Genomic DNA, 27,552 nt, shown 5'->3' with positions numbered 1-27,552 from the left:
TAGCTTTCCAGCACACAGGTGAAATAGCTCAGTCACTAGCACGCTAGAATGACATATGGTTGACCCACATTAAATGCTACCTGCAGGCTCAATTTTATTTTGTTTTCTTAATTGTTATAAAAATTATAATCACATTTAAATAAAGTTGAAGACCTAAAGTACTATCAATTAAATAAAAAATAACTTTCTTTTGTTTATGAAATGGCTGTCAAAGGTTACCTAAAATGTGAATTACACTTATGAATATCTTCTTTTTAAGAAGTTGAATAATTTCAAATGCATTTTTAATGGATGTAAATTAAAGTGTTAATTACTATCATTACAATGTTATTACAAAATTGTGGGATATTATAAGCTATGAAAGGGTTATAAATATTCCTTGCAAATTTGAGGAAAAGCAAAACATAGCTGTTGACCTATTGTATGTACAAACAGGCCGACGGTCAGTAAGTGATAAGGCCAGCATGCAACTAATCAAGCAATGTGTCTTATGTGCTACAGTACAAGTTCCTTCCTGACATTTACAGAGTACTGTCAAATATTCTTGAAATTTTTACAATGTTATGAATTATAAATGTCTGTCAATGAAGACAATGAAGTACCAGAAGCTGCAGATTCATTATACAGTGAAGTGTCAAAGAAAAACTATTTTTCTCAAAAGACATGACATTAATAAAGTGGTGCATACATATACTGCTCAATATGGTCTCACTCTGTGTGGAAACATCCTAACTCAAGTGTTTGTATATAAGAGTCAACTGGTAACTTTGGTCCCTGGGCTCACAAAACTTAAAGGAGTATGAGAAAAATTATAAAAATGTAGTAGTAATTATGTCTTGCAACTCTGGGAAACTAATGACGGAACTGATACTGACTTTCTCAACTGGTGTTTGAAGTCTTATGTGGGTCAAGAATGGTTTCTGTTAATTATTGAATCTTGGGATGGACAAGCAAAGCCTGAATTATATAACAAAATCTTTCAGGATGATGTGAAATCACCAAGATCTACAATTAAAGTGATTCCTCTGAAATGTACTCCACTTGTTGAACCATGTGACGTCTATTTTTTATAGACAAATAAAAAATCTGATAAAGTGTGCACAAAATTGTGCTTTTCTAATTGAAAAAAATAGATAGATAAATTCTCATGATGATTGTATAAAAATACCATAAGTAGTCCATCACTAGCTGTCATCACCAATTTTTAAGGAAATGATCCAATATGCCTGGTATGCTTCCAGCTTTTCTGATGGAAGAGCAGTTCTCAGGAATGTCAACAAAGTTACAGGTCTTTTACAAAAACATTGTTCCTGTAAACAATCATCCTTCATAAATTGTGCAAGATGACAAAATATTTTTTTGTTTTTACTGCTTTTATGGCAACTATCATTCTGGTGGTTGCAGATAAAATACAAAATTGCCAAATGAACAGGATATTCTGTAATTGAAACCCACCTAGAATTTTGTGACAGTGATAACTAATTTACCTCCAACAAATTTCAAATTATACAACTTTTTAAATAGAAAATATTGATGAGTGTAATTCACATTTGAAATAGCTGCAACAGCCATTTCAGAAACAAATAAAATTATTTATGATTTAACTGATAATACTTTAGGTCATTAGCTTTATTTAACAGTTGTTATAATTTTTAAAACATTTTTTTTTAAATAATGAAACTGTACCAGTAGATAGGTAGGATCGAACCCAGATCAGTTGAATGACAGTCTAGCATGCTACTCACTGAGGTATTCCATCTGTATACTGGAATGCTACTCTGACCATACATAAGGGATGCACAAGAGCTATGGTTAAAACTGCAGAGCCTTTTTTTTCCGGAATTTTCTGGATAGCGCACTTTAAGACTTCCATGATCGGACACGCTTGAAGTATACTACTAATCTGCAAAGTCTAATCCCGAACCTAATTTCCAATACTGGGAGGCCCCCTTACCAATAAATTATCTGTAAAACATTAGGACATGCGTATTATCATCCTCCACCCTACTATCCATGTCTAAGAAACTATCAAAAGCTTATTGTGTACACTCAAACCTTATAATTATTTCACTATTACTGCCAGCAAAACAATCATTAAAGCTTCACATGATGGTGTCTTATGATACATACAGATTTCAGTGATAGCTCTGTTTAGTACAGTAAGAAAATAAGAGCATGGTTGTTTGTTAAATCATTTATGTAATAAAAGTACAATATTTACAACAATTTCTAAATAACCTTACAGATTATCATAATGCGCTTATCATCTCTGTTGATTTTAAGTTCTGCTATATTCGCTTATTCTCCATATTACGAAGTTGTCCTACATTCTTAGGCCATTCTGGCCATTATGATTCATGCTTTTATTTGATTTCTTTAAACCACTTCAACTGGATTCAGTGGTACGTCCATCAACAAAACAATTCTCAGTTTTATGTCACTTTTGTCTATGTGAATTAGTGATCCCTTTCTACTGACCATGACATTTGTATGCTAAACTGTAACTTTCTCTTCCTTACACCTGTGGAACTGTGTTACAGGCTGCCCCCACCCCTCTCTTCATCATTTCTGGCTTCTATTATGCACTTGCATTTTTTTAACTGCAAGGAGTTTCTTTTCTGCTAGTTAGATCAGATTTTTCTTTGTTTTTTAAATTGTTTTTCATGTTTTTAAATTATTTTCCCAACTGACCTTCTAGTTTATTTAAATATTCAGTTTACTTCCCCAATGTGGATTATTTGATTTCTGGGAGATCACTAACCTGCTGGTTTACAGGGAAAATTTGGTTGTTTAGTTCTGCTGCTTATCCTTCATTTTATCAAACAAAATACTTTATTGTTTCTTTCCCAGTAGATAAATCAAATAAATGACAAGACAAGAAAGGGTTTTACAGAATTACTTCATTATAAGAAGTTATATTCAATTATTCTTTCTTTTGTTTAACAAACTTACAGCTGCTGACGGGTAGCTATCTTTCCAGGGGATTAAAATTTTGGTATTAAATTCCCTCATATTACTGTGGACTTTCATTTAATAAAACAGGAAGAAAACGAAGAAGAAGAAGAAGAAGAAGAAGAATTATTTTTCCAGGTCAAATGCTATCTTGCTTTATAGGACATCACAGATTGTATCTCCTGAACATAACTTTAACGTAAGGTTATTGCCTTCAAGTAAAATAAACTGTACATAGTCATAAATATATTATAAAGAACATGGTTTTGTAAAAATCATTTTACATTATGTGGTTGTGCAAGTGTGGAAACAAACAATACTCTGTATGGACTGTGTTTGCTGCAAATGAGCACTAAAAAACCTTGAACTAAGAAAAAAAAGTATTTCCAAGGAACAATAAAGATAAATATCTTCTGTATTTTTACCCAGAAATAAAGTTTTTAAGCGCAGCTGAAATCTTGGTTTGGGGAAAAACAGATTTTGCCATACAGCTTAATCACTGACACTATCTTAAGAGAGTTCTGAAGAAGGTTGAATACATACATTCGAAAGTATTTTCATGTAACCAATCACTGTTCAACAAGCCAGCTTTTCCTTTGTCTATATAAAATGCAATAAATGCACCAGAAATGCAATCAGAGGATCATTGAGGCATTTGACAAAGTAAGCTATAGTTATCTATCTTTATTGTTTGGTGGTACATATTATTGAAATTTTGACTAAAGCCTGTAAATATTTACATTAGCATATCCACAAACGAAATTAAAATTTGAAGCAATGAAATTTAGCAAGATGCAAAAATGACAAAATGTGTTTATTTATATCAAATAAGCTAGACAGATTCATCCCCGGAGCAAAAGCATGCTCACCATGACTTTCAGAAGTTACTTAAACAATTGATCACTTTCATAAAGAAGCAACATTTTTATTGTAATTAAAACAGAAAATCACTTATGTGTTGTCAGCTGTCTGCAACTAAAATTGTATGTACACATGCAGAAACCCAAGACACAAATATGGGCAAACATAATAAAATGTCAGATATATTTCATCCATTACAAAATGACTTTTCAAAAATATAATAATTGTAAAAACTGTAATTTTGTTTTAACAATAAAAACTGAACTGCATTTTTTCTCATCTTACTGCATGTAATTTTGTAAAATATTTCACATTCTGAAGTAAGTTTTCATTAAGTTATAAATTATAAATAAAAATTTTATGTGGTAAAAACATTTTCAAAAATGTGAAATAATTACCAAAAGTGCCATACCAAGACAAATTAAACAAAGAATAATTACTGGCAGTACTAAATGTTAATGTTGAAAATAAATCTATAGCATTAAAATGCTTTATGTTTCTGACCATTTAATACGATCTAGGTGTGTTGCACACATAACAGATGTGGAGAAACTCTTAGCCTGTACAGTCACCCAAGGAATGAATTTATGTACAGTATTAACACATACACCAGGTGGTGATACTAAACTCAAAGCATGTAAAGTGCCTCATGCATTTCAACTGAAGTACTTAAGTTAATGGAAGGAAATATACTACCTATACATATGTATGAAACTGCATAATGTCCCATAACTTAGCCCACACATATTTTGTATTCTGGTACAGTTTTCTATGTGCAAATAAGTCAAATTTGGATTTGTTCTTTCCTTTGCACAAATTACTAAACTAAGCATACCAGATGGGAAAAGCAAATTAGGATAATGAGGCACAGTACAGTCATACTACATCACATCACACTACACAGGAAAGTCAGATACAGTGTGTAAATCATTTTGAAACTCAGGGGAAGGGCATCTTTGAATACCTAATGATAAATCAATAGCAAGATTGACAGTAAAATTAAATCATGGACAAAATATATTTCTGATTTTTGTGACAGATTACTTCACACCTCCAGGTGAGCGAAAAATTGACAAAAAGCTATGGAACACCATTCAGAATCAATGAGTTAAGAAAATAAGTTAACTGTGTACACTATAAAATTCAATTCATAGAATCTATTCTGAAATATAACTCTTAATTTCAATTTTATTCTTAACTCATTCCTGGAAATTTATGAATGATGGTCAAAATCCAACAACCATTAACTCAAGAGTATAAAATTTAAACTGTATCATTACTGAATATCACTGTTATGAAAAGGATAGTTGCCACTTACCATATTGCGATGATGCTGAGTTGCAGATATTTACAACAAAAAAAGCTATCAGAAAGTGAACTTTCAGATAACAAAATAGACAACGTACACACACACACACACACACACACACACACACACACACACACACACACAAATGCAACTCACACACACATGACCACAGTCTCTGTCAGTTGAAGCTGGACTGTAACGGAAAACGAGAGAAGTAAAAAGACTGTGGATATCTTCGTCCATCGCTATACAACCTCTTCTCCCAACACTTTGCCTCATGACTCATATCCCTGTAATAGACCTAGATGCAAGACCTGTCCTATACATTCTTCCACCACTACCTACTCCAGTACAGTCACAAACAACACCTGTCCCATCAAAGAAAGCTACTTGTGAAACCAGTCCTGTGATCTACATGCTATGCTGCAACCACTGTGTTGCATTCTACATGGGCATGACAACCAACAAGTTGTCTGTATGCGTCTAGCAATATGGGGTGGAGCACCATCCTGCATAAACATCTACGATCCAGCATGTGTTTATCAGCCAGGCTGAGGATGATACGATTCTGTAAAATATCGGCGTACCTCTCACACGTCACGGTAGCAGTTACAAAACCAGAATCACGCATTTCCTCGGAGAAAAAAGGCGTAGATGTAGTAAATCCAATCAATACCGTGACTTTCTCGTCGTGCAATGGAGTTTCCATGACAGTTCTAGGATTTTCGATAGCCCAAATTCTGCAGTTGTGGACGTTGACAGACCCTCGGAGCGTGAAATGAGCTTCGTCGGTCCACAACATGATACTCAACCAATCGTCATCTTCTGCCATCTTTTGAAATGCCCACACCGCAAATGCCCTCCGCTTCACAAAATCGCCAGTTAACAGTTCATGATGCCGATGGATTTTGTACGGATAGCATCGGAGGGTACGCCTCAGTGCCAACCAAACAGTAGTGTATGGAATGCTGGTGCGACGTGCGACTGCACGAGTGCTGACTTCCCCATGCATAGGCGAACCCGCTACAGTCTCCATTTCTTCCTGAACTGTCTCAGCAGCATTACGCCTTGTGCTCAGTTGGCCACTACGGGGTCTATCATCTAAACAACCCGTGGCTTCGAACTTCGAAATCATTCTCGCCACAGCTGCATTTGTCAACAGACCTTTACCCGTTCGAATCACCTTCCTATGGCGATGGGATCGTAACGCTGAACTAACACATTCCCCATTCTGATAATACAGCTTCACTAGAAGCGCCTTTTCAGATAATGTCAACATGCAGCGACTGCTGGCGCATCTGATTCTCTCTCTCATTACAGCTCCTTTTATACACGATTGTCATGTGCAGTCACTGACGTTTTGCTGTCCAGTGCCATCTGCCGGACATTTTGTGAACTTTTTTTTTTGTTCTAATAAAACCCCATGTCATTCCAAGCATGTGTGTCAATTTTTACCTCTCTATCTACATTATTCCATGGTTTATTAAGTCTTCAAATTTATATTGACTTTTCGATCACCCGGTATATAGACAATGTTCCTGTAACCATTCTGCCCTCAACCATCGTTACTCATTGTCCTTACCCATTTAGCTGCTTCCCTGTTCCCATTTCAGCATTACACAGCACTCTATTCCATCAATGCACCCTCAGTCTTTTTAACTTCTCTCCTTTTCCACTAACCCCCACCTAACTTCCTGACTGCACCTATCTGCCCTATTCTCTCTTCACCTCATCCTGTAAGCTCCCACTAGCAGCACTTCACCATCCCCCACCTCTTCCCTGCTATCCCTCCCTTTTGCTGCCCCAACATCCTCCTTACCCCCACCACCCAGTTGCCTCTCCCATCATGTGCTGCTGCTCACAATTTGGCTTCAGCTGCCACAGACTTTGGTCGCCCGTGTGAGTTGCATTTGCGTGAGTATGTGTGTGTATGTTGTCTATTTTCACTAAAGGCCTTGTTGGCCAAAAGCTAACTTTCCAACAGTCTTTTTGTTGTGCCTATCTACCACTCAATGTCTCGACTATATGGTGAGTAGCAACTACCCTTTTCATAATACTGTTATATTCCATCGCGTATTTTCCACTGTTTTGATAATGACACATCACTGGTAACTAAAAATTATGGAGAAATCACAAAACTGTTATTTCTTTTCTTCTATATCATGAATGGTTGAATTATCACATTATACTATTTATTGAGATCAGTCATGTTTCCTCCTTTGAAGTTACACTGGTCAGTGTGACACTCAATAAGAAAGATATAGTTCTTGATCTCCTGCAATGTGGAGGATTCCACTTTTCTGCATAGTATCTGGAAGACTGATTTAACAGCCTTTGTCAATTGCTAGTAGCGATGGTCTCAGATATCCATACAGGGATTATTCAGAAAGTAGGGAACGTTTCGGCATTTTTTAAAAAAAAAAAAAAAAAAAAAAAACCACACACACACACACACACACACACACACACACACACAAGAAATTCATTTCATTATATACATCTGAAAGCGCGACTGACATACTACTTTTCCACGTAGTCACGAAACACATTAGGCACTTATCATAGTGGTGGACAAGCTTTGAAAGACCTTCGTTGTAAAATTCTGCCGCCTGAGACTTCAGCTAGTGAGTTATGCCCGCCTGGAGTTCTGCGTCGTCATCAAAGTGTTGCGTCGCAAGCCAGTTCCTCATCTTGGGAAACAAGTGGAAGTCACTTGTTGCAAGATCGGGGCTGTAGGGCAGACGAGGGAAAATTTCTTTTTTGAATGAATTAAGGAGAGCTTTAGTGCGGTTTGCCTGTGAGGTCTGGCACTGTTGTGCAAAAACAAGACTTTGATGTCAGCTTTCCTCGGCGTTTGTTATGAACTGCTCTTTTAAGGCTGTGCAAAGTTTGACAGTACCAGGCAGAATTTATGGTTGCTCCATGTTCGAGAAAATCAATAAGAAGCACAACTTGCCTATCCCAAAACAATGTCACCATTAACTTCCTTGTTGTCAAGGTTTGCAAACATTTTCTTCATTTTTGGGAGGACCTTTTGTGCCCCCACTCCATGGACTGTAATTTTGTCTCGCAATTGACATGTTCCACCTAAGTCTCATCACCAGTTACAATTCGATCCAGTAATGAATCACCATGTTTGTGGTAGGCCTCCAGAAATGCCAATGTTGCCCCCATTCGCTGTTCTTTAAGGTGCTCTGTAAGCATTTTGGGCACCCATCATGCATAAAATTTGTGGCAGCCTAGCTTTTGAGTGACAAATTCAAACAAAAAAGTCTGTGAAACTTGTGGGGGAAAAAAAAAGCGTAAGTTCCATTATTGTGAGGCGACAGTTTTCCCGAATCGTTTCATCAACTTTAGCGACAAGATTGCCAGTCACAATGCTCGTGCATCCACTCTTCTCTTCATCATGAACGTTGTTTCAGCCATTTTTAAACCGAATGCACCATTTCCCGATGGAACATTCACTCATTACATTGTTTCCGTACACTTCGCACAGTTCACGATAAATTTCTATAGGTTTTAGGTTTTTTGTCAACAAAAATCATATCACAGACAGCACGTCACAACTGGAGGGAGTTTTGATTGTAGTGCACATTTCAAATTCGATTTCAAATTATAAATTCAAAAAAACCAGACACGCAGAGACATTCCCAATGTCACGGATGGATGCCGACTGAGCTGCCGAGCACACCTAGTGGCGTCAGATGGAAACGTTCCCTACTTTCTGAATAGTTGGACAGCTATGCAAGTTATCAATAGTGTGGTGAGGAACACAATCATATTACAATTGAGCACTTGAGATGTATAGCCTCCACTAATCATGTTGCGGAAAACATCAAATATGACATTTATCCACTTTCATCTCCCATGAAATCACTTTCAACCACACAAATTCTCGCAGTGCCAATAACAAGTTTCACACAAAAAAATCATAATGGCATGAGTCTTAAATTGCCTTGCCATCACCGGCAGAGAGGAATGGTAGAGTCTCTATTACCAACGATTATAGGTTCTCAACAACAATCAATCTGCTGTCACTAAATGTTCTGCACAATGCAGTATGTTTATGTGCTGCCCTTCTTGTAACTATCTTTATGGCATGAGTTATCCACTGCCCAATTTAAAAAGCAGTTGTATTATTGAGTTTCAGTACAAAACTGCCACTGGTTCAGTTCCTTAGATATCAACTACAAGATAACTGAACCTGAACATGTGTTAACGCTTAAGATACAATATTCAAGGATTATGCTGTTGTAGCACTGCATAAATTTATGCAACTATTTCATTGGCTAACGTCAATATTTTTTTGTATTTAAATACAATGGCTCAATCTTTGAATATTAATATGTAGTTACTTTTTTACATAAAACAATGACAATCAGGGCATTTCAGAATTCTTATTACACACTGCTTTGGATTGTAGAGGGGATTTATTAGATAAAGTTTTGACAGGAAGCTACATCTTGCCATGTAAAATTTGGATGTAAGGCAAGTTTGAATATCGTATCATCCTCAAAGCTCATGCTTCACAGTACGCACACAAATTGGGAAGAGAATGCTGTCAACAGCCCTGTTATTATGGCATCACATACTATTTCTCTGACAATAACAAGTTTGTTTCATACAAACTATATCCATTATGACATACTTCCATTGCCTCAGTGTTAGTGCTGGGGCTGTTTTGGTATTCACAATCAACAGTCTATAGATAGGAACTTGAGTAATCTACGCTTTTAATAACTTCATTTTTGGCTTCAGGGTGTTGGGTAGCACTGACTGTTGTTATTCGTCCTTCACAATTCACAAATATGTTGCTTATTAGCATGTTTCAGGAATGCAATTCATTTCAATTTTCATTGGTTTGGAAATATGCACAAGAATAAGTCTATTTCTGCTGTTAGAATATACAACAAGAACGTCCCACACATTCTTGGCTTCTCCTGAAATATATCTAACATAAATATGGTGCTGGGAAGTCCTGGTGGAAGGTAACTCACCAAACAGTTGAGTCATTGAAAAGCTTGTAAACAAGATAGAGAACTTAGCTAGCTTTCAGATGAACCCTTTTTGGGGAATAAAGTAACCACCCCCCCCCCCCCCCCCCAACACACACACACACACACACACACACACACACACACACCTGTATGGCTACATTTTGCTGGTTGAATACAGAACAGCAGCTCAACTAGGGTGAGGTTGACTGACAGACAGGAGGGCCAGGCAGCAGTTACACGGGATAGGAATGTGACATGGGCACCAGCACTGGTCAGTTTGTGCAGCAACATAATGATGATGATGTGGATGAGTGGATTGAGACCAGCAAAACGGAGACAGGGGGAAGGCAATGGGGCTACAAGATGAGTGTAACTCAATATCAACGGCTACTTCACAGCGATGCCATATGGATGCTTCCCCATAATACCAGCTCCTCTGAATTGTGCACCCTCATCCTTTTCCCCACAGTCTCTTCTTCCTCTGTTCAGAAATACCCTTCCAGTCCACTCCTCCACATAATCGTCAGTGAATGTTGCATGGCCCTGCAAGTGCCAATGTGCACGCCGCAGTCCTATGCTGTGCACTGTCTGCTTCAGTTTCCCTGTCATTAGCACCCTTCCCCAAACCTCTGCTACTGCTCAGTAACTCCTTTCACCCCAGCCCCGTTTCGTTAGATGTGATCCCTTCATTTCCATCCTCCATCGATCTGCAGTAGCCATAGGTGTGTGTGTGTGTGTGTGTGTGTGTGTGTGTGTGTGTGTGTGTGTGTGAGAGAGAGAGAGAGAGAGAGAGAGAGAGAGAGAGAGAGAGAGAGAGAGAGAGAGATCGCTACAGCTTGAGAAAGAATTAGCCCAAAATACTGCAAAGTTCTTAGTCTTGTTTAAATGCCCTTCAATGATTCAATGCCTCAAATTATTCAGGAAGTTATTGCCAATATATCTAACAAAGTCATATAAAAATGTACTTCTACACACTCATGGTGTATTTCACATTCTATCTGGAGTTCAAGGACAATTATGTTTTTAAAATCTGTTACAATAAATGTAACACAGTTTTCTGAAAACTGCAATGCAGATACGAATCTTCTTTTTAATACATACAGATAACTATTTTCCTTCATGAACTCTTCACAGTATGAGTTATTGTTGACCTACTCATAAAATTTACAGAAGAAGCTACTTTACTCAATACAATAACATATTTTAAATTTCAAAATTAAGCATGAGTCTAAACTCATTGATGTCACAGACTGTGATTACTACTAAACTCAGGGTGCAGAAGAAAAGTCACGAACAATTTCAATACATTAAAAATATCTTACAGCTAACTCTTGTATCTTAAATGAATAGGAAGTTTCAAAAAAAAGAAACCACACACAAAGAAAGGAATAAAGATGACAATCAGGCTGAAAGCAAGCTTCTTTTGGAACTAAATCAATACGTAAAAAAACTTTTGCTAATGATTGACTGACTAATATTTTTCAATAAAGATTAAAGAGTCAGAAAACAGGCACACAGGTGCGTGCGCACGCACGCACGCACGCACGCACGCACGCACACACACACACACACACACACAAACACACACACAAATACACACACACTAGTTAAATTTCATTATTGTTCTGCAACTAGTATCGAAAGTGTTGTCACCAACTGGTGGATGTTATAATTTTAAAATAATTTATACCACATGCCCATGGTTTTAAAATATATTGTGTGTCTACTCACTGCTGTCAAAGTAAGTGGGCCTGGCATATGATACAGCACTGTCTAGCCCAGAGCATAACTTCTGGGGTAGATGAAGTTGAGTCACATTGTAAGCCCACTTACATACATACATAAATAAATACATACACAACATATTTTAAAATTATGGACATGTGGTTTGTGCCATTCTAAAATCTGTTGGATGATGACATGTTGAAACAAGGTGCAGAACAATAAATATTTTAGCAGTTTTGTGATACATCATACATAAAACCCATTTGTCAGCATTATACTTTAGATATTTTTACTGATTTAGGATTGCGGTTACTCATGCATATCCATAAAGTACGTCCGAACAGCCTCTTTTTGTCCTTATTTCACTATTCCTTCATGAAGGAATTTATTTATGTGAGCAAATGAATTATAAATTAGGTCTGAGTGCTGCTTTAAGCCTGATTCCATATTTTTAATAATCATCAGGCAAGCAGGATGCTTATGTTTTCAACATGAAGATAAGGTGTTATATTATTATTACTATTATGTTGAAACCAAAGGTCAATTCCTATATGAAATAAAATGTTACAAGCACTTGCTCTCATCTGGAGTACTTAATTGCTTCAGAAGCTATCTACTACCAACTTATTTACTTTAAATTTTAAATGTTTTGTGAGGTTAAATGAAAAGAAAGAAATACTGATGTACCACGTAATCTTGTCTGCTCTGGTCCTCTTGATCGTCTAGATATTGCAACGCATATAACAACAACACCGACAATGATGACAACAATAGTAGCAGCCAGTGGCACAATGACATTCAAATCCAGCCAGTCAGGAAGCCAAGGAAAATATTTATTAACAGCTGTCAGTTCTCTCTCAGGAGGTGGGATGGTCCCTGTAAAAGTACAAAAATAATATTTTCTCACCTTTGTGATGTGTACTTTTCCCTCTGAGAACGCAGATCACAATTATAGCAATGATGATGACCAAGATGGCTGCAGCCACAGGAACCACAAGGTTAAGATTTGACAGGAGAATGTGAATTGGAAAATCTGCTCCTGGTTCAGGAATTTCACGAGCTGGTGCAATGGTACCTGCAACAACCAACCACACATGTCAACGACAAACCGAGATCTAGGGGACCCACAGTTTCTCGATTTGTTCGAAACCTGTACAGCTAGTTGAGACAAGTACATTGCAGTTCACGAGCCAAAACAAGAACTTACTTCCAAAGCATAAAACTTTTTTTAAAAAAAGTGTTATTAACTAACATAACTGATAAATTCCAGTTAACATTAAGGTATCTTATGTATGAGCAGATTTTTTTTCATTTAAAGTACTAGTATTGTTTACTTGTGCTAATGTAAGATCCTTGGTGGACTGCAAACAAAAGGATGAGAAATAACACAGGGAGTTTGGTGGGAAGTGTTCCATAGTAGTAGACAGCCACAGAAATAGTGAGGTGAATATTAGACACACACACACACACACACACACACACACACACACACACACACAAAAAAAAAAAAGCAGTTTCAACCTACTAATGCTGGGACTGAGACACCAACCAGACACATAAGTACAGAAACGCACATAGCCTCTACCCATGAAACAATTATTGATAAATACACACAAAAACCAGTGTATAATAATGCAGTTCAATTAGCGATGTAATTTTAAGGTTAGTGTTTACACAAAAAAAAGCAAATTGCACATATTGTAATTCTTATGTTTGCAGCAGTTAAATTATTATAAATTTCATACTGTACTTTACAGAAATAAAAATTTTACCCGCAGGTGTAGAAACATGTCTTGGTAAATACAAAAATAAACAAATTGTGTTCGCATAAGGCTGATTTTTCAAAACAACCCAATGGAGGATCTCTTTCATTCTGAACTGTTCAACTAGATAAATTTCTGTCTAGTACTTGGTCAAGTTTTCTTCAAAACTGAAGCCACAATTTCTCTACACATTCCTGCCAAGAGCTAAATGCTGTGTGTTTCTCCCTTGAGAAAGACCATTACTGCCTCTTAATCCAGGTTACTCCATGTTTAACTTATTCTAATTGAGCCAGCTGTCATTTGTATTTGGGTAATCACTGTTCTTTGACATCAGTTGTAATATGAATATCCTGGAAGTGGTCTAGTCTACTTGTTGCCAATAGCTCTAATATAACTCCTTCATGAATGGGTTTTTGAATTATGTGTTGTAAATAGTTTTCAAAGAAAACATTTAGTGTTTATTGCATGATGTTTGGTCACATCCATCACTTAAGATACAACTAAATCTCACATTCATCGATTTACACCAAACTTTATCATACACAACAGTCTTAAGTTTTTACACGTTCTTGAAGAGTGAGATTTCAAATTGTACAAATGGCCACCAGGTAGCTCTACTGAAATATGACATCATAGCAGCTGCTGCTGCTGCTGCTGCTGCTTTTGTACGGTATCTATAATTTGTCATTTGTTATTGTTAAAATGATAGCAGCTCTGAAACTGGTTGGGTACTTTGTTTAGAGTGAGCATTTGATGAAACAGTATTGTGAAAAAAAATGGGGATTTCATGTCAAGCTTATTTCTGGATGACTTCTAAAGATTTTCAAAAAGGTCTAATGAGAATAACATCTCAAATCACTATATTCAGATTCTGGTAATCAGCACCCTTAAGAAAGGACTCTTTACAGTTGGTTTTCAGAATTTTGTTATGGCCATGTTTTTGTCAGTGGTGAATTTCATGATAGTCCATCAAAATTTGTGGTTCTTCAATAAACATCAATGCCATACACAACACTATTGAAGAGGATCAGAATGTGACTTACTGTGAGATGGTGGCAACCTTAGGCATAGTGAGGACTACAGTACTCCTGATTTTGATTAAAAGCCATAATTTGTATCACTTCAGGCAGGAGGTTACCTATTTAGTCTCAGACGTTATTGAATTTAGCATATGTTAAAATTCAGGAGTAAGTAAGAAACACATATTTTTTGTTTTCTCCAAAAAAATTCCTGCCCCGAGATACATCCCTCCAAAGATGATATTGCGAACACCATTTTGAAGATGCAAATTTTGGAATTTTTAAAAAAATGGTGTATCTTTGTAACAGTTCTAGACATTTTGTTGGTTATTTTTTTATTTGAAAGATAATAGCATTATGATTACAATGGTATCCTCCGTTTGGACAAATCTATCAAAATTCTTTTACTGTCGCCTTTTGATTTTTTTTATAATTTATAGAAAAAAAATTTTTTTTTTTCAAAAATGCCAATCGCAAAAAGTTTGATTTTTTTTTTTTTTCTGTTGATTAGTACCGTGTAGTGCTATATTCCCTGTAAAGGTGAGCTTCCACTTTTAAGTTGGACAGGTTTTATTTTAAAAAATCATTTTTTAACTTTTACTGACTTTGTTCCTCACTAACTTCTTTGCTGCAATATTTATTTCTTTGTTGCAGTTATTTCTCTTCACTTTCATTGTTGTAGACATTTCTTACACTTTGTTTTAGTGTCTTATCAGTTTCTTTGTCGTGGTTGTTCATTGCACATTTCTGTATTTTAGTTGTTCAGTGCTAATTTGTTTACTGAAGAGGCTTCTCAGAAATCCGAGACCATCCAGCGAGTTCTGTGTTTTCATAAGGAATTTGCCAGTTGACACAGTTGCAGTGTGTTGTGAAAAGGACTGTTTGAAATGTCTTCTGACTCAGACTGCAGGAGAGTGAAGTGTGCCGACTATTTGCATATCCATAAGAGATATATACGACAAACAAAAAACAGACTTTTTTCAGGTTGGGAATAAGTATTCTCATTTGAAGACTCTGCTTCAAAGCGAAGATGTTTCCAGGGATGGCTTTTTGTGTTCTGAATGTTTTGACAGAATAACAACAATGGTAGTATCTGAACAAGGTGAAGCCTCCCATGGTGCAGATGATGCAGATTTTGCATCTATAGAGGAAGAATTAAATACCCTGAATCAGTCAACTACCTAGGTAGGTGTTAGTCCTGTTAAGAAACCGTGGTCAGTGAAGTTGAGTCATAAGCTCTATGCATCAAGAAAGTGCAGATAAATTAGTAAAGCTATGGATGAATACACTATAACAAATCTGACCACACTCATCAAAGTAGAAATTCCATCTTCAGAAGAAAATGAACCAAAGCACTCTTGCACCTCTTGCCAGGAATTTTTCACAAATATCAATTCAGCTGCTGAATATTGTGTGTCCTACAGTGAAAAGGTGCAAGTTTTAACTATTATTCCAGAGACACTTTTAAAAAAAAAAAAAAAAAAAAAAAAAAAAAAAAAAAAAAAAAAAACAACAACAACAACCACTTTTGAACCATGTTCCATCAGTATCAAAGTACATGGGAGACAAATCAAGAAAAGTGAGGTCTGTAAAAGGAGTGTTTGGAAGACCAGATCCCTATTATGGTTATCCTGTAGAAGCAGCTGAAGATCAAATAGTGCAGTCATTTTGTGTGGAAGGTAAATGGAACTGTTCTCGCTAGAGTGCCAACAAAAAAGACACTATAGCTGTAACAGCTGAAGGTCAAAAAGTTGTGAAAGCAAAGAGGTACATGACTCGCAGTATTAAAGAAACTTTTGCAATTTATAAGATCAACTATACAACTTCACATATTGGAAGATCAAAATTTTATGTGCTATGACCTAAGTGGGTAATTCCACATCCACCTAGAGATGTCTGTTTATGTATGTACTGCACAAATTTTGAACTTTGTGTGGTAGTTTTCAAGAACTTACTGGAGCACATGACACCTTGGTTGGGCATCTGAAGTCATTAGTAATCTGTGACATAAAGCGAGACACTTGCTTGTTTCAAGAATGTGGTGACTGCCCTGGAAAGTGACTGTCTTTACAGACACTTGGCCTGGAAGACATAGCAGATAACTCTGCAGAAGTTACATAAGTGACATGGGAGGAAAATAAACTACTTAAGAAAATGGTTGCCTTTGACAGTTTCATTGATAATCTTGGTAAATGGTCAGTGAAAGCAGTAACACATTGCATAAGTGAAAGGTTGTGTACAGGCTGAAGAACTATGTTTAGTGCTTCAATGTGATTTGGCTGAGAACTGGTCTGTAATTCTCCCACAAGAGGTACAAGGTTATCATTGCCATAATGAACAGGTTTCAATTTTTATAGGAGTTACATATTTTCAAAACAATACCACAAGAGTTGCTGTTATAAGTGATGACACGGGATGTGACAGCACATGCTATGCTAGCAAAGCGAAAAATTCTTCTACTGCAAACAGGGACAGAGAAGATCATCATTATTTCTGATGGTGCACCTCGTCATTATAAAAATCGTTACCAGCTGTTTGAATTGAGTAAGTCGCTTGTGCCAACTGACTGGGTATACTGTGCTACAGGTCATGGGAAAGGGCCATGTGATGGTATAGGAGGCCTGCTGAAGCACCATACTACAAAACATAATCTTTCCAGGCCAAATACAGCTGTGATTCAGAATGCTGAGGGTTTTACAAGAGTCGTGAAATCTTACTCACCCACAACCTTCAGTCTTTTGTCCAAAGAGGAAATCGAAGAATTCTGTGGTCAGAAAAAAGAAGAATGTTCCAAACAAACTACTCCTGTGAAAGGAATTCAGAAGACACATTTTTGGACTCAAAGTGATCGGCAAACTCATACTGCACGTACTTTAATGAGGAAGAAAGAAGAACTTTTGTTCGTTCAGCCAACACTTCAGAAACAACAGAATAATAGTCAGATTCACAATCTGAAAAGGGGGGTGTTAGTGGCGTTTGTGCAGGACTGTGACTGATGGATTGCAGAGATTATAGACACCAGTTATGAGTTAAATGAAATTGTAGTGAGCTTTATGCTACCACACGGACCAGCTGCTGAATATAGGTTTCCAGCTGAGGGACAGCAACAATGCCATCAGTGCACACTTCCTGTTCACAATATTTTGAAGACTAGTGCTCTAGTTAGTATTGGTTCAACAGGAAGGCATCGCTCTATATCAAAGGAAGTTACTGAAACAGTGAAACACATTTTTAGTTCATTGACTGGCTAATTTCAGTACAAAACAGAGTGCACAGAAGTTGTATAAATTGAAACCTTTAAGTCTTTGGACCTTTCACATACAGTTTGGAACCATTTAAAATGCTTCAAAAATGAGTCTCTTACTCACCTTTCAAAACTAAAATTATGTTAAATAAGGCTAGATTTTCATTTTTATGAGCCTGTTATGTGATAATGTGGTAATAAAACAGGTTTTATGTATGGCAAAAATTTCAATTGTTTATAATACCTGTTCAACCTAAAAGTGGAAGCTCTCCTTTTCAAGGAAAGTAGAACTATATGGTACTACTCAACAGAAAAAAATTAAAATTTTATGGATTGGCATTCCAGAAGGGGTGGGGGGTGGGGGGAACATAAATTAGAAAAAAAGTTCAGAAGGCTATAGTAAAAGAACTTTACTAGATAAGTCCAAATGGAGGATTGTAATCATAAAGCAATATTCTTTCAAATAAAAGAAGCCCCAACAAAATGTTCCAGAGATACAGCATTTTAAAATTTTTTCCAAAATTCGTATATTCAAAATGGTATGTGCAGTGTCATCTTTGGAGGACTGTATCACAGTGCATAATTTTTTTTGGAGAAAACAAACAAAAATGTGTGCCTTACTTAGACCTTCATTTTAACATATGCTAAATTCAATAACATCCGAGACTATGAAGGTAAGATTTCTTCCTAGCCTACCCTGAATTGATATGGACTATGCTAAAAAGATCTGTTTCTGACATTGAGTAAGTAGTGGTAAGAGGAGACATAGGATGATTTTTCTGTGGGATTCGTCATAGGTACATGGATGATATGTGAAAGAAATGGACTGAACAGATACATATGGTTTGGTTACCAACTTAAGGGTAATAGAAGGGCAACATAAAGCTATTCTTTCTGGTGAGAAGAAATAGTGCATCTAATGAGCCACTTTTGATCAGACAATATTAGAGAACCATGGGCATACAGATGAAGTAGATAACATTGTGGGAAAAAGGTTCAATACATAGTTATTTTTGATATGGTCAGGTAATTCACTCACTGGCTTCTGTGGTACAGAAATATGAACCGCTTTCATGTAACATCTGTGATTAACATAAACTGTAAAGACTTATCACCTTCACTTACTTCAGAGTACTTCCTGTGGTTGCAGCCACTGGTATTTTGATCAATACACAACTACATTATTTGTGAAGTTTGTGACAGAAAGTTCGATATGTCAAATAGCGTTCATTATTCACATTTTGGCTGAATCATGTGAAACAACTGACTATACACCTCTTTACAGGTTAAAATTAGTGAAATATTATTCCTAGAATCCCGCGGAGATCAATGTGAAGTAGACTATAGGATATTCCTAGATTTCTTGGTCACCAAGAGCCTTTGGTATTTTGCAAACAGAACATATATAAGCAGTCAGTGACACTCTTCTATAGTCTGCATCATATAGGAAGGTGCTTCCACACAGACAGGCAGAGTTATAGTGAGGTGTGGAGAGGATGAGATTTGCACATGTGAGGTGACAGTGTGGAAAAAGTCCGCATTGCCAGACTGTATTGCAGTAGACAACAGTCACATTCATTTGCGTACTGTACACTGTATTATACATTTCAATCTATGAGAGGAAAAAGAATTTTAAATCCATTTTGATCAATTGTCTGCGTGCTGGCGACACTGCGTCTGCTGATTCACAGCTTCTGCATCATGTTGGGAGGCGAGAACAGCTGACACAGCTTTTAGAAGACAGTGAGAGAATTTTTTTCTCAAAAAGACTATTGTTTAATGTCATCACAACTGGTCACAACATTTGCCCTTTTAGTGAGAATTGGACTCAATTATAAGTAAAACTGCAATGCACAATAAAATTAGCTTCAAACATGAACTGAAATAATTATATTTGCTTGAAAACTGCTTCTGTTCCTGGGATTTTTTTTTTTTTTTTAATGTGTAATTTTATAATGTGCGAGTGAGGGTGTGTTTGACTGTAGTTAAGTGTAACTCACTGAGCTCAAAGACTAATGCAAAACAATATTGAGTAAATGGTCAGTAGGTTGTTATACTTCTCATTTCAACGAGCATTACGTGAGGTCTCTCCCAAAAAATTCAGAACTTTGTCTACAAAAGTTTTCTGTGCTTATCTTTTACCTATTGTGAATGGTCTCCTTTGAAATACTCTCCTCCATAATTGATACACTGCTCCCACCACTTTCCACTTTTGGAAGAAATCTTGGTGTACCTCTTGCTAGATTGCGTGAAGCGCCATCTGCGATTTTTCTTTTACCTCGCCTATTGCAAATCTTCATCCTTTCTATGGGGGTTTCAACTTTGGCAATAAAAAAAAGTCTGCAGTGGCCAGGTCTGGAGAGTACAGAAGATGAGGCAGGACAGTGATTTCATTATTTGTGCAACAGCCACGCAAGACTCATGAGTCGTGGGCCGAACTTGGAGAAACGCAATGCACTCCAAGATGCTGTGTCAGAATTTCATGACGTGATCCAATTGGAATGTTAACATTCTTCTGCAATCTCTCAGTCAGTCAGTCTTTGATTAGCATGCACAAGTTCAATGTCATTCCTGACATAAGGTCTCTGCATGTCCATCTTTTCAGAGATGGTTGCAGGACTTGGGTGTTTGTTACAGGATGTCAAATAAAGCAATCTTCAGTCATCACTGTATCATGCAGAAATCTACACATACCAGTTTTTGAATGCTGGCCCCTATTTTGACCAGAACCAATGTTGGTACCTTCCTACATGTTGGTCAGGGAGCCTGAAGATGGCATAATAAAGCACCATAACTGGTAGCCAAATAAAATAACAACTGGACAGCTGAATGGTGTTTGATTTGACATCCTTCATGATGTGAGCATCATCGGTAGAAGTTGAAGGGCATCCTGAACAAGGTTCACCTTTAACTGCCGTCTGACCATTTTTAAATCATGTGCACCATTCATAACACCGATTACAGCTAAGACCTCATCACCGTAGGCTTCCTGCATCATTTGGTGTGTCTCTGATCCATGGAACAAGTAAACAACTAACCATCTTCTTTGAATAACTCAAGGGAATGTTGACCAAAAATGACAAAAACCACCGATATCTAGACAGGTAACCCCCACCTCCCACCCAAATCATTTCACGACATTTTCAACTGGAAAATGACTGGGGTTACCTACAAAATATCTGAGTTTTTGAGAAATTGATGCGGTCACATTCTCTTGAGTTACTAGAGCATAGCAAGTGCTGGGAAAAGCTTAAAATTCACAGCTAACAAACTAGCTGCTTATCCTTGGCCAACACATTGTAATTTTAGCTATGTCACTCACAGTAAGTGAATGTCTGCATACTTTTTGGGGCACAAATTCCCAATCAATAAAAACTAGGAAGTTCTCATATACTATTTATGCAAGTGATATGTAGACAAATGTAATTTTTTTAACAATCATTAGTCTTTAGAAACAATAACTACTGTTACCTTACTTTGTTCTAAAATCTACAACAAAACAACATCATCACTCCTGTCTGAGTCCATGTGTAAACTATATGGTTACAAATTTTCAGTGATAGTTACAAGGCTTATAACCATCTTCACTTCCCTCTTCCTGAAGCTTTACAGTGTGCTGCACACAGTCTGCCGATGATGAAGGGGAGATGATGTCTACTGCTTCATGCTCAGCTGTCTGTTATCTTGAGTATTTTGTTCTTTTCTGCTACATAATCTTTAACCTATGCCCAAATTAATTCAGTTGGATTATACTGACAGTGATATGGAGGTAAAAGCAAAATTGTGTGCCCACATTCACATGCAAGAAAGTGATACAGTTTGATACAGTTTGTCACATGACTTGTGTAAATTAACAAACTGCAGGAGTTCATCACAAGTCTGGCTTATACTGTGCAGAATATTTTTATTCTTAAGCCAGAGACTATCCATTTTCCTGGTGTTTGTACTTGGTGTTGCATCTGTAACAACTGAAATGGTATTGTCCATTAGAATGACCATCTTTGGAACAAATCGTAAAAACTGTGATAACTGTTCAGTGAACCAGTTCTCCAAACCGACTGTATTCATTTCTGAAAGGTAGTCACTGGCCACTGTCATTTTTCTTACATCTTACTACTAGCTTTCTCGCTGAAACAAAACCAGAAGATAACACTTATTCGAGAACTTTTTCCTATGCAAACTTTAAAACTGCCAGTTACGTCACTCATTTTCCACAAGGTTTTCCTGGAATGATTCTGATTCAACCATGTTTCATTCAGGTAATACACTGTTGGAGCAACTTATCGCCTTATCCTGTGTGTCATTCTCAGGTACGAGGGTCATGGTGCACCTATGTCACTTCTTTCCATTAAAAGCATTCTTCCATCATTACTTTTAACATATTTGAAACCAGTGCTTTATAATTTCTTTGCATCGATGTAGCACGTGATTTGAAGGCAATTTTCTCATGCACAATTATAATGAGTCAAACAATGGAAACCCTGGGTTCAAATATCAAGGATGTATGAAAAAGACAGATTGCTACTTACTTTAAAGATGACACATTAAGTTGCAGACAGGCACAATTAAATTCTGATGAAGGCTGTGGCCAAAAGCTAATGTGTATGTGTCGTTTAATTGTCTGCAACTAAACGTGTTGGGTTTATGGTAGGGAGCTATCTATCTTTTCCTTACTTGCTAATTATGAAAAGTTTCTGGGATGTTGGGTATTAATCATCTATACACATTTCAAACACAGAGTGCCTTAAAACATCCTTGTCAAAGCCATATATTTGTGTTACAAGTCTCTTGTGACACAAAACCAACTTTTCCTGACATTTCTACAGCATGTAAATTTTTGTTTACTATTCTCTGTACATTTCTCTTGCCAATGCACACTTCTGTAGTTTGTTGTAGGTCTTCAAAATGTCAACAATAGGAGTCCCACTCTCAGATTCACATCTGAGAAAGTTATAAATGCAGCAAACACACCTCCCCACCTGCTTGTGGAGCACTTTGCATTTATTGCCGTCACTTGACATATTTATTTGGCAGTTGCATTAACATATTTACAGATACACATTCACAGCTATACTGCTACAAGAAAATAACATCGACATCTGGATGAACAGCTCAGTTGCTCAGCGAATGAAACTGTATTGTCACAAAGAATGCCATCAGTGTAGCATGTGGGAGAAAGATTGCCACTACCTAGGTGTATTTCATGGATAGCTGCTCAGAAAGAGAATTAATATTATTTGCTGCTAGTGGTTAATGGAGGGATATGTGCATAACAGATGAAGAGTGGGCTGCCTTCCTACATGACACGGACTATAGAATTGACAAAGCAGATATTTCAAAACTTTGATTGTGTCTTCTTGGATATAAAAAGCCTGTCAACATTCACTCAGTGCTGCACCATTCACAATGACCTTTCTTTTGTTTTTGATTTACTTGTAATTGTCTGATTATGAGACTTTAAAACTAGCGGAAGGACAAATAGACACATTAAAACATGTAAATAAATAAGTAAGAAATGACTGACTGTACCAGCACTTGCATATATTTCTCAATTGGGCTAGTTTGAGTCAATTGTGCTACAGAAAAGGGTTACTGCATTCTTATGTTTCTAAAATATAACGCTTAACAAATCAAATTAATTTTACAATCAAGGCAGAATTTCATGCCTGTTTCATCAACACAGAATACCAATATATACTGGAAATGTTACTCATGACACACAATTGAAATAATGTTTGTCCTGAACCGTGTAGCATCGGGACATAAATTCTGCTGAACAATAAGATATTGTTATGTGTTAAGATTCTGAGATCCTGAAACAGACCTATTTTGGTAAGTACATAAAAATTAATTTGGGCAGATATTCAAACTACTGCTGATTGTTAGTCCCATTTTTCTGTCTGTTACTTGAATTTTTATGAGTGTCACATCTAGTTTTCCAAGTCTCCTCAGATAAATAACACACAAATCTATTGCAAAGTGCTCATTACATTGAGTACCACATTAAATTTTGAAAAGTAGCTATTTTGGACCTTACAATAAGCACAAGTACCAATGCACAATTTAAATCTTAAACCACTTAAGACATTGAATAAAAATCTCTCGGTGTACATGCCGCGTCAATTCAGGATAAAACTCCAATCTTTCGACCACTACTTCCATGGCCATCGTCAGGGCTAAAACTGACTGTCGTGAACTAGCGAGGTTTCCACTTTTATATGCAAAGGACGGCTTCTGATTGGCTGGAATACGTCATAGCAACAGCCATAAGGCGCCTAGTGAAGTGGTGCCCTTTACTTCCATAGATGTAGTTTCTATCCTGCGTTGCTTGCAGCGCCATCCCTTGAATTAGGAGGTAAAGTGCGGGAAGTTTTTCTCTGTGATTTTTCTTTATCCAGTACACTCTTCCAAGTGTTGCTAAGTGCATAGCCGTTGTCTCTGTTAAAGTTACTATCGCTAAGTCTAATTTCGACTGCTTCCCGGATCACAGAGTCCCAGTAATTCGATGCGTGGGCTATTACTCTGGCAGTGGTCGAAAGCTTGGAGTTTTATCCTGAATTGACGCGGCATGTACACCGAGAGATTTTTATTCAAGAAATACGTCACGAAAGACTTCGTAGCCACTTAAGACATTGTAATAAGATAAGTTATGCTACCCAACATTCTTACTGACATGCAACTGAAGCTCCATTTGAATACTGTTTTACTTGCTATATTATAAATAAAAGTGATGAAAGACACAAATTACTGACAAGGTATTTGCAGAGAAACAAATCATAAGAAAACTGCACTAAGATCTACTCTCTCTCTTGTATGTGTGAGTCTAAGGACAGAAAAAAATAAGAGGGGGGGGGGGGGGGGGGCAGGAAGGGGGTGAGAGAAAAAGGAAAACTTAATGTTAGCAATTCTAATTTAGGATTCCTCTGCTTTACACTGTATGGTACAAGTAATACAAAATAATTTAGTACCATTCTATGTTTATACACCACTTTTAGATAAACCTGCAATTACAACAGCAAAGAGCACTTATGATAATGTAGATAACATCAACGTAACACATAAACACCAACCTTCCTGCAATAGATATAGAGCAGTACAAATGGTGTGATTATTTTAAGAGTGGAATTTGAATTAGAGAATTGATATTTACCTCCAGTCACAGTTAATGTAGCAAATTCATACTCAGCCACAGCGAAACCTGCATTATTATGTGCAGTGACACGAAGATGATACCAAGTAGCTGGGTCCAGGTCCAAAACAACAAAATTGCCACCTGGTTTCACATTGTTAGACACCTGATTCCATTCTGTCTGTGACCTAGACATTGAAATATCCTTTATGTAAATAAATGTGATTCTCACACATATTTTGAAACATAATAGACACAATAAACACAATACATCTTCCAAAAGCAAAATTTCTTGACGAAACCCCTATACTTACTTCTTCTTGTGTTCAACAACAAAGTACAGCATTGGACAACCACCATCAGACCATGCACTTAAATGTAAAGTGATACTGCCAGATGAAACTTCAATGAAACGACTAGCTTCTGGTATACCAGGTTTTGCACCCTTGGTTTTTGTATTCAAAATGTCTGAGGCATCTCCAGTACCAATTCTGTTATGACAAATGTAGTTACATATTTAGCAACATGTAATATCAAACTGTGCCTGAACAGAATTTAGTTTTTTTTTTTTTTAATTACATACCCATTATAAGCCGTGACATACACCTGGTAACGTGAGCCACACCAGAGATTCTCAATGGTGAAAGTCTGTGTCTGGCTGCCAGCCTGTACTGTTTCCCACTCACCGAATTCTGGCTTGTAATGAATAGTATATCCATGTAAAGGTGCATTATCCGTTGGATGTGGACGTAACTTTATTGTGATTGAGTTTGTTGTAGTAGATGTTAAAGTGACTTGTGGTTTATGAGGTGGTGCTACAAAAATTGAAAATGTATGTTACATTTATGATAAAAACAATATAGGTTGCCTTAAAATTTTACATTTCGCCAATGTGTGTTGTTATGGGTAAAAGATTTTAGTCTACACATAAACAGGACACACCATTTTAATCTAAATGCAATAAATTGAAATGCTACTGTTTGAGCAGAGTTAGACAAAATATAGCCCCAACAGAATTAGACAAAATAAAGCCAGATGTGAAGTAATACTTTTCACAATAATACTACAAGGAGTTTGTACTGTTTTTTGATCTTACAGTAGCACAATGCACATCGAATTCATTCAACTTCTGTATTACCAATCATTAGAGGTACAAAATAAGTACATGGATAATCAATAGTGCCTTCATTACAATGGTCAACCCCTTTTTCACAGTAAAGTTCAAAAATAATTTTGTTTACTCAGTTAAGACCGTACTAAAAAATAGAATACTGCAAGAAAGTCCTGAAGAAGATGGCATCGAAAGTCTTAATACATTCAATATAAATTACCTGAAACAGTTTAATAAATAGAAGAGTATCATGCATAAAAATAAAAACATACCATGCACAACCAATCTGTGAGTAACAGTGTCTTGACCAAAGGAATTTTCCACAGTACATGTGTATTCTCCAGCATCTTGCCTTGTTACAGATGTAATGAAGAGTGACCCTTCAGGCAACTGTCGAATTCTGTCATCTGGCTGAAAAGCAAGTCCTTTCACTTTCCAAACAATTTCTGGAGGAGGAATACCAACTGCAAGGCAAGGCAATTTCACATCTTCCTTATAGGTTGCAGTGAAGTTGTCATCAAATGATGCAATTTTTGCTGGAACTGTGAAGAAAGGGCAAAGGCTGAAGAAATGGAGTACATTTTTCTTGTCATAATAAATAGTGAAAAGAAAATACAATATTAATCAAAGTTGGACACAGAACAATTTTACCTCTTGGGCTAGGTGACAAAGAGACAGGTTTTGAAGGTTGACCTTCACCAATTATAGTTGATGCTGTCACCCAAAATTCATATCGCTCTTTCTTCTGAAGCCCAGAAGCTTCATAGCTCATTTGATATTGGGGTACCTTCTGACTTTTGGGTTCCTCCTGGGGAAGATACCATAAGAATGGGGTAAAACAATTTGTGCAATCTTAAACAGTTCAATGGACTGATTATAAATTTAACTAAAAACTAGTTACCTCCTTTGCTGCTTCACTGTCTTCCTTAACATAGACTGTGTACTGAGTAACAATTCCATTTGGTTGCTCTGGAGGTTTCCAGCTGACAAGGATTGATTCACTTGACATTACCAAAGCCTTTACAGCATTTGGTGCTTCTGGAACTGGAAATTTTTCAAAGAAGTTTTACTCGGTGGACTGTTCATGAGCTTGTAATGAGCAGAACCATGAATTTCAAAATAATATGTTGACTAATTGATTTAACTGTGGTATTACATTACAACAGGAACTTCTAAATATGTAACAGTGCCTCAAGGATTATATAAAAAAACACATCTGCATGTAATGCGTATGCATTTGTGCCTAATGTGCATGCCTGATATCCATAAGACTTCTTCATTTCAGTTACTATTATTATTTTTCAGTGTCACATTTTTGTTTGTTTTTTTAAATTAGGATGCCACAGATGTTTGTACCTTCTTTGTTCTAGTAATAGTATCTAAACATTCACACTATAACAGTTTTTCTTTGCAAGATTTTTGCTTTCTGACAACAGCGTGGA

General features: G+C 36.7%; 1 protein-coding gene across 1 annotated transcript in view; it reads right to left on the bottom strand.

Moving 5' to 3' along the window:
• Positions 1 to 27,552, bottom strand: part of LOC126416750 (Down syndrome cell adhesion molecule-like protein Dscam2) — an 859,584-nt gene that overhangs the window by 108,407 nt on the left and 723,625 nt on the right. Inside the window, exons 23-29 of the mRNA XM_050084589.1 lie at positions 27,012 to 27,154; positions 26,762 to 26,918; positions 26,383 to 26,652; positions 25,583 to 25,814; positions 25,314 to 25,490; positions 25,021 to 25,187; positions 12,532 to 12,720 (exon numbers count right to left, since the gene is read on the bottom strand). Coding sequence (XP_049940546.1) covers positions 12,532 to 12,720; positions 25,021 to 25,187; positions 25,314 to 25,490; positions 25,583 to 25,814; positions 26,383 to 26,652; positions 26,762 to 26,918; positions 27,012 to 27,154 — 1,335 coding nt within the window. The remainder of the gene's footprint in view (positions 1 to 12,531; positions 12,721 to 25,020; positions 25,188 to 25,313; positions 25,491 to 25,582; positions 25,815 to 26,382; positions 26,653 to 26,761; positions 26,919 to 27,011; positions 27,155 to 27,552) is intronic.

Source organism: Schistocerca serialis, chromosome 8 (assembly GCF_023864345.2).
Source record: "Schistocerca serialis cubense isolate TAMUIC-IGC-003099 chromosome 8, iqSchSeri2.2, whole genome shotgun sequence".
Lineage (NCBI taxonomy): Eukaryota > Metazoa > Arthropoda > Insecta > Orthoptera > Acrididae > Schistocerca > Schistocerca serialis.
The sequence above is the reverse complement of the archived record's forward strand: the minus strand, read 5'-3'. Positions and strand labels throughout refer to the sequence as shown.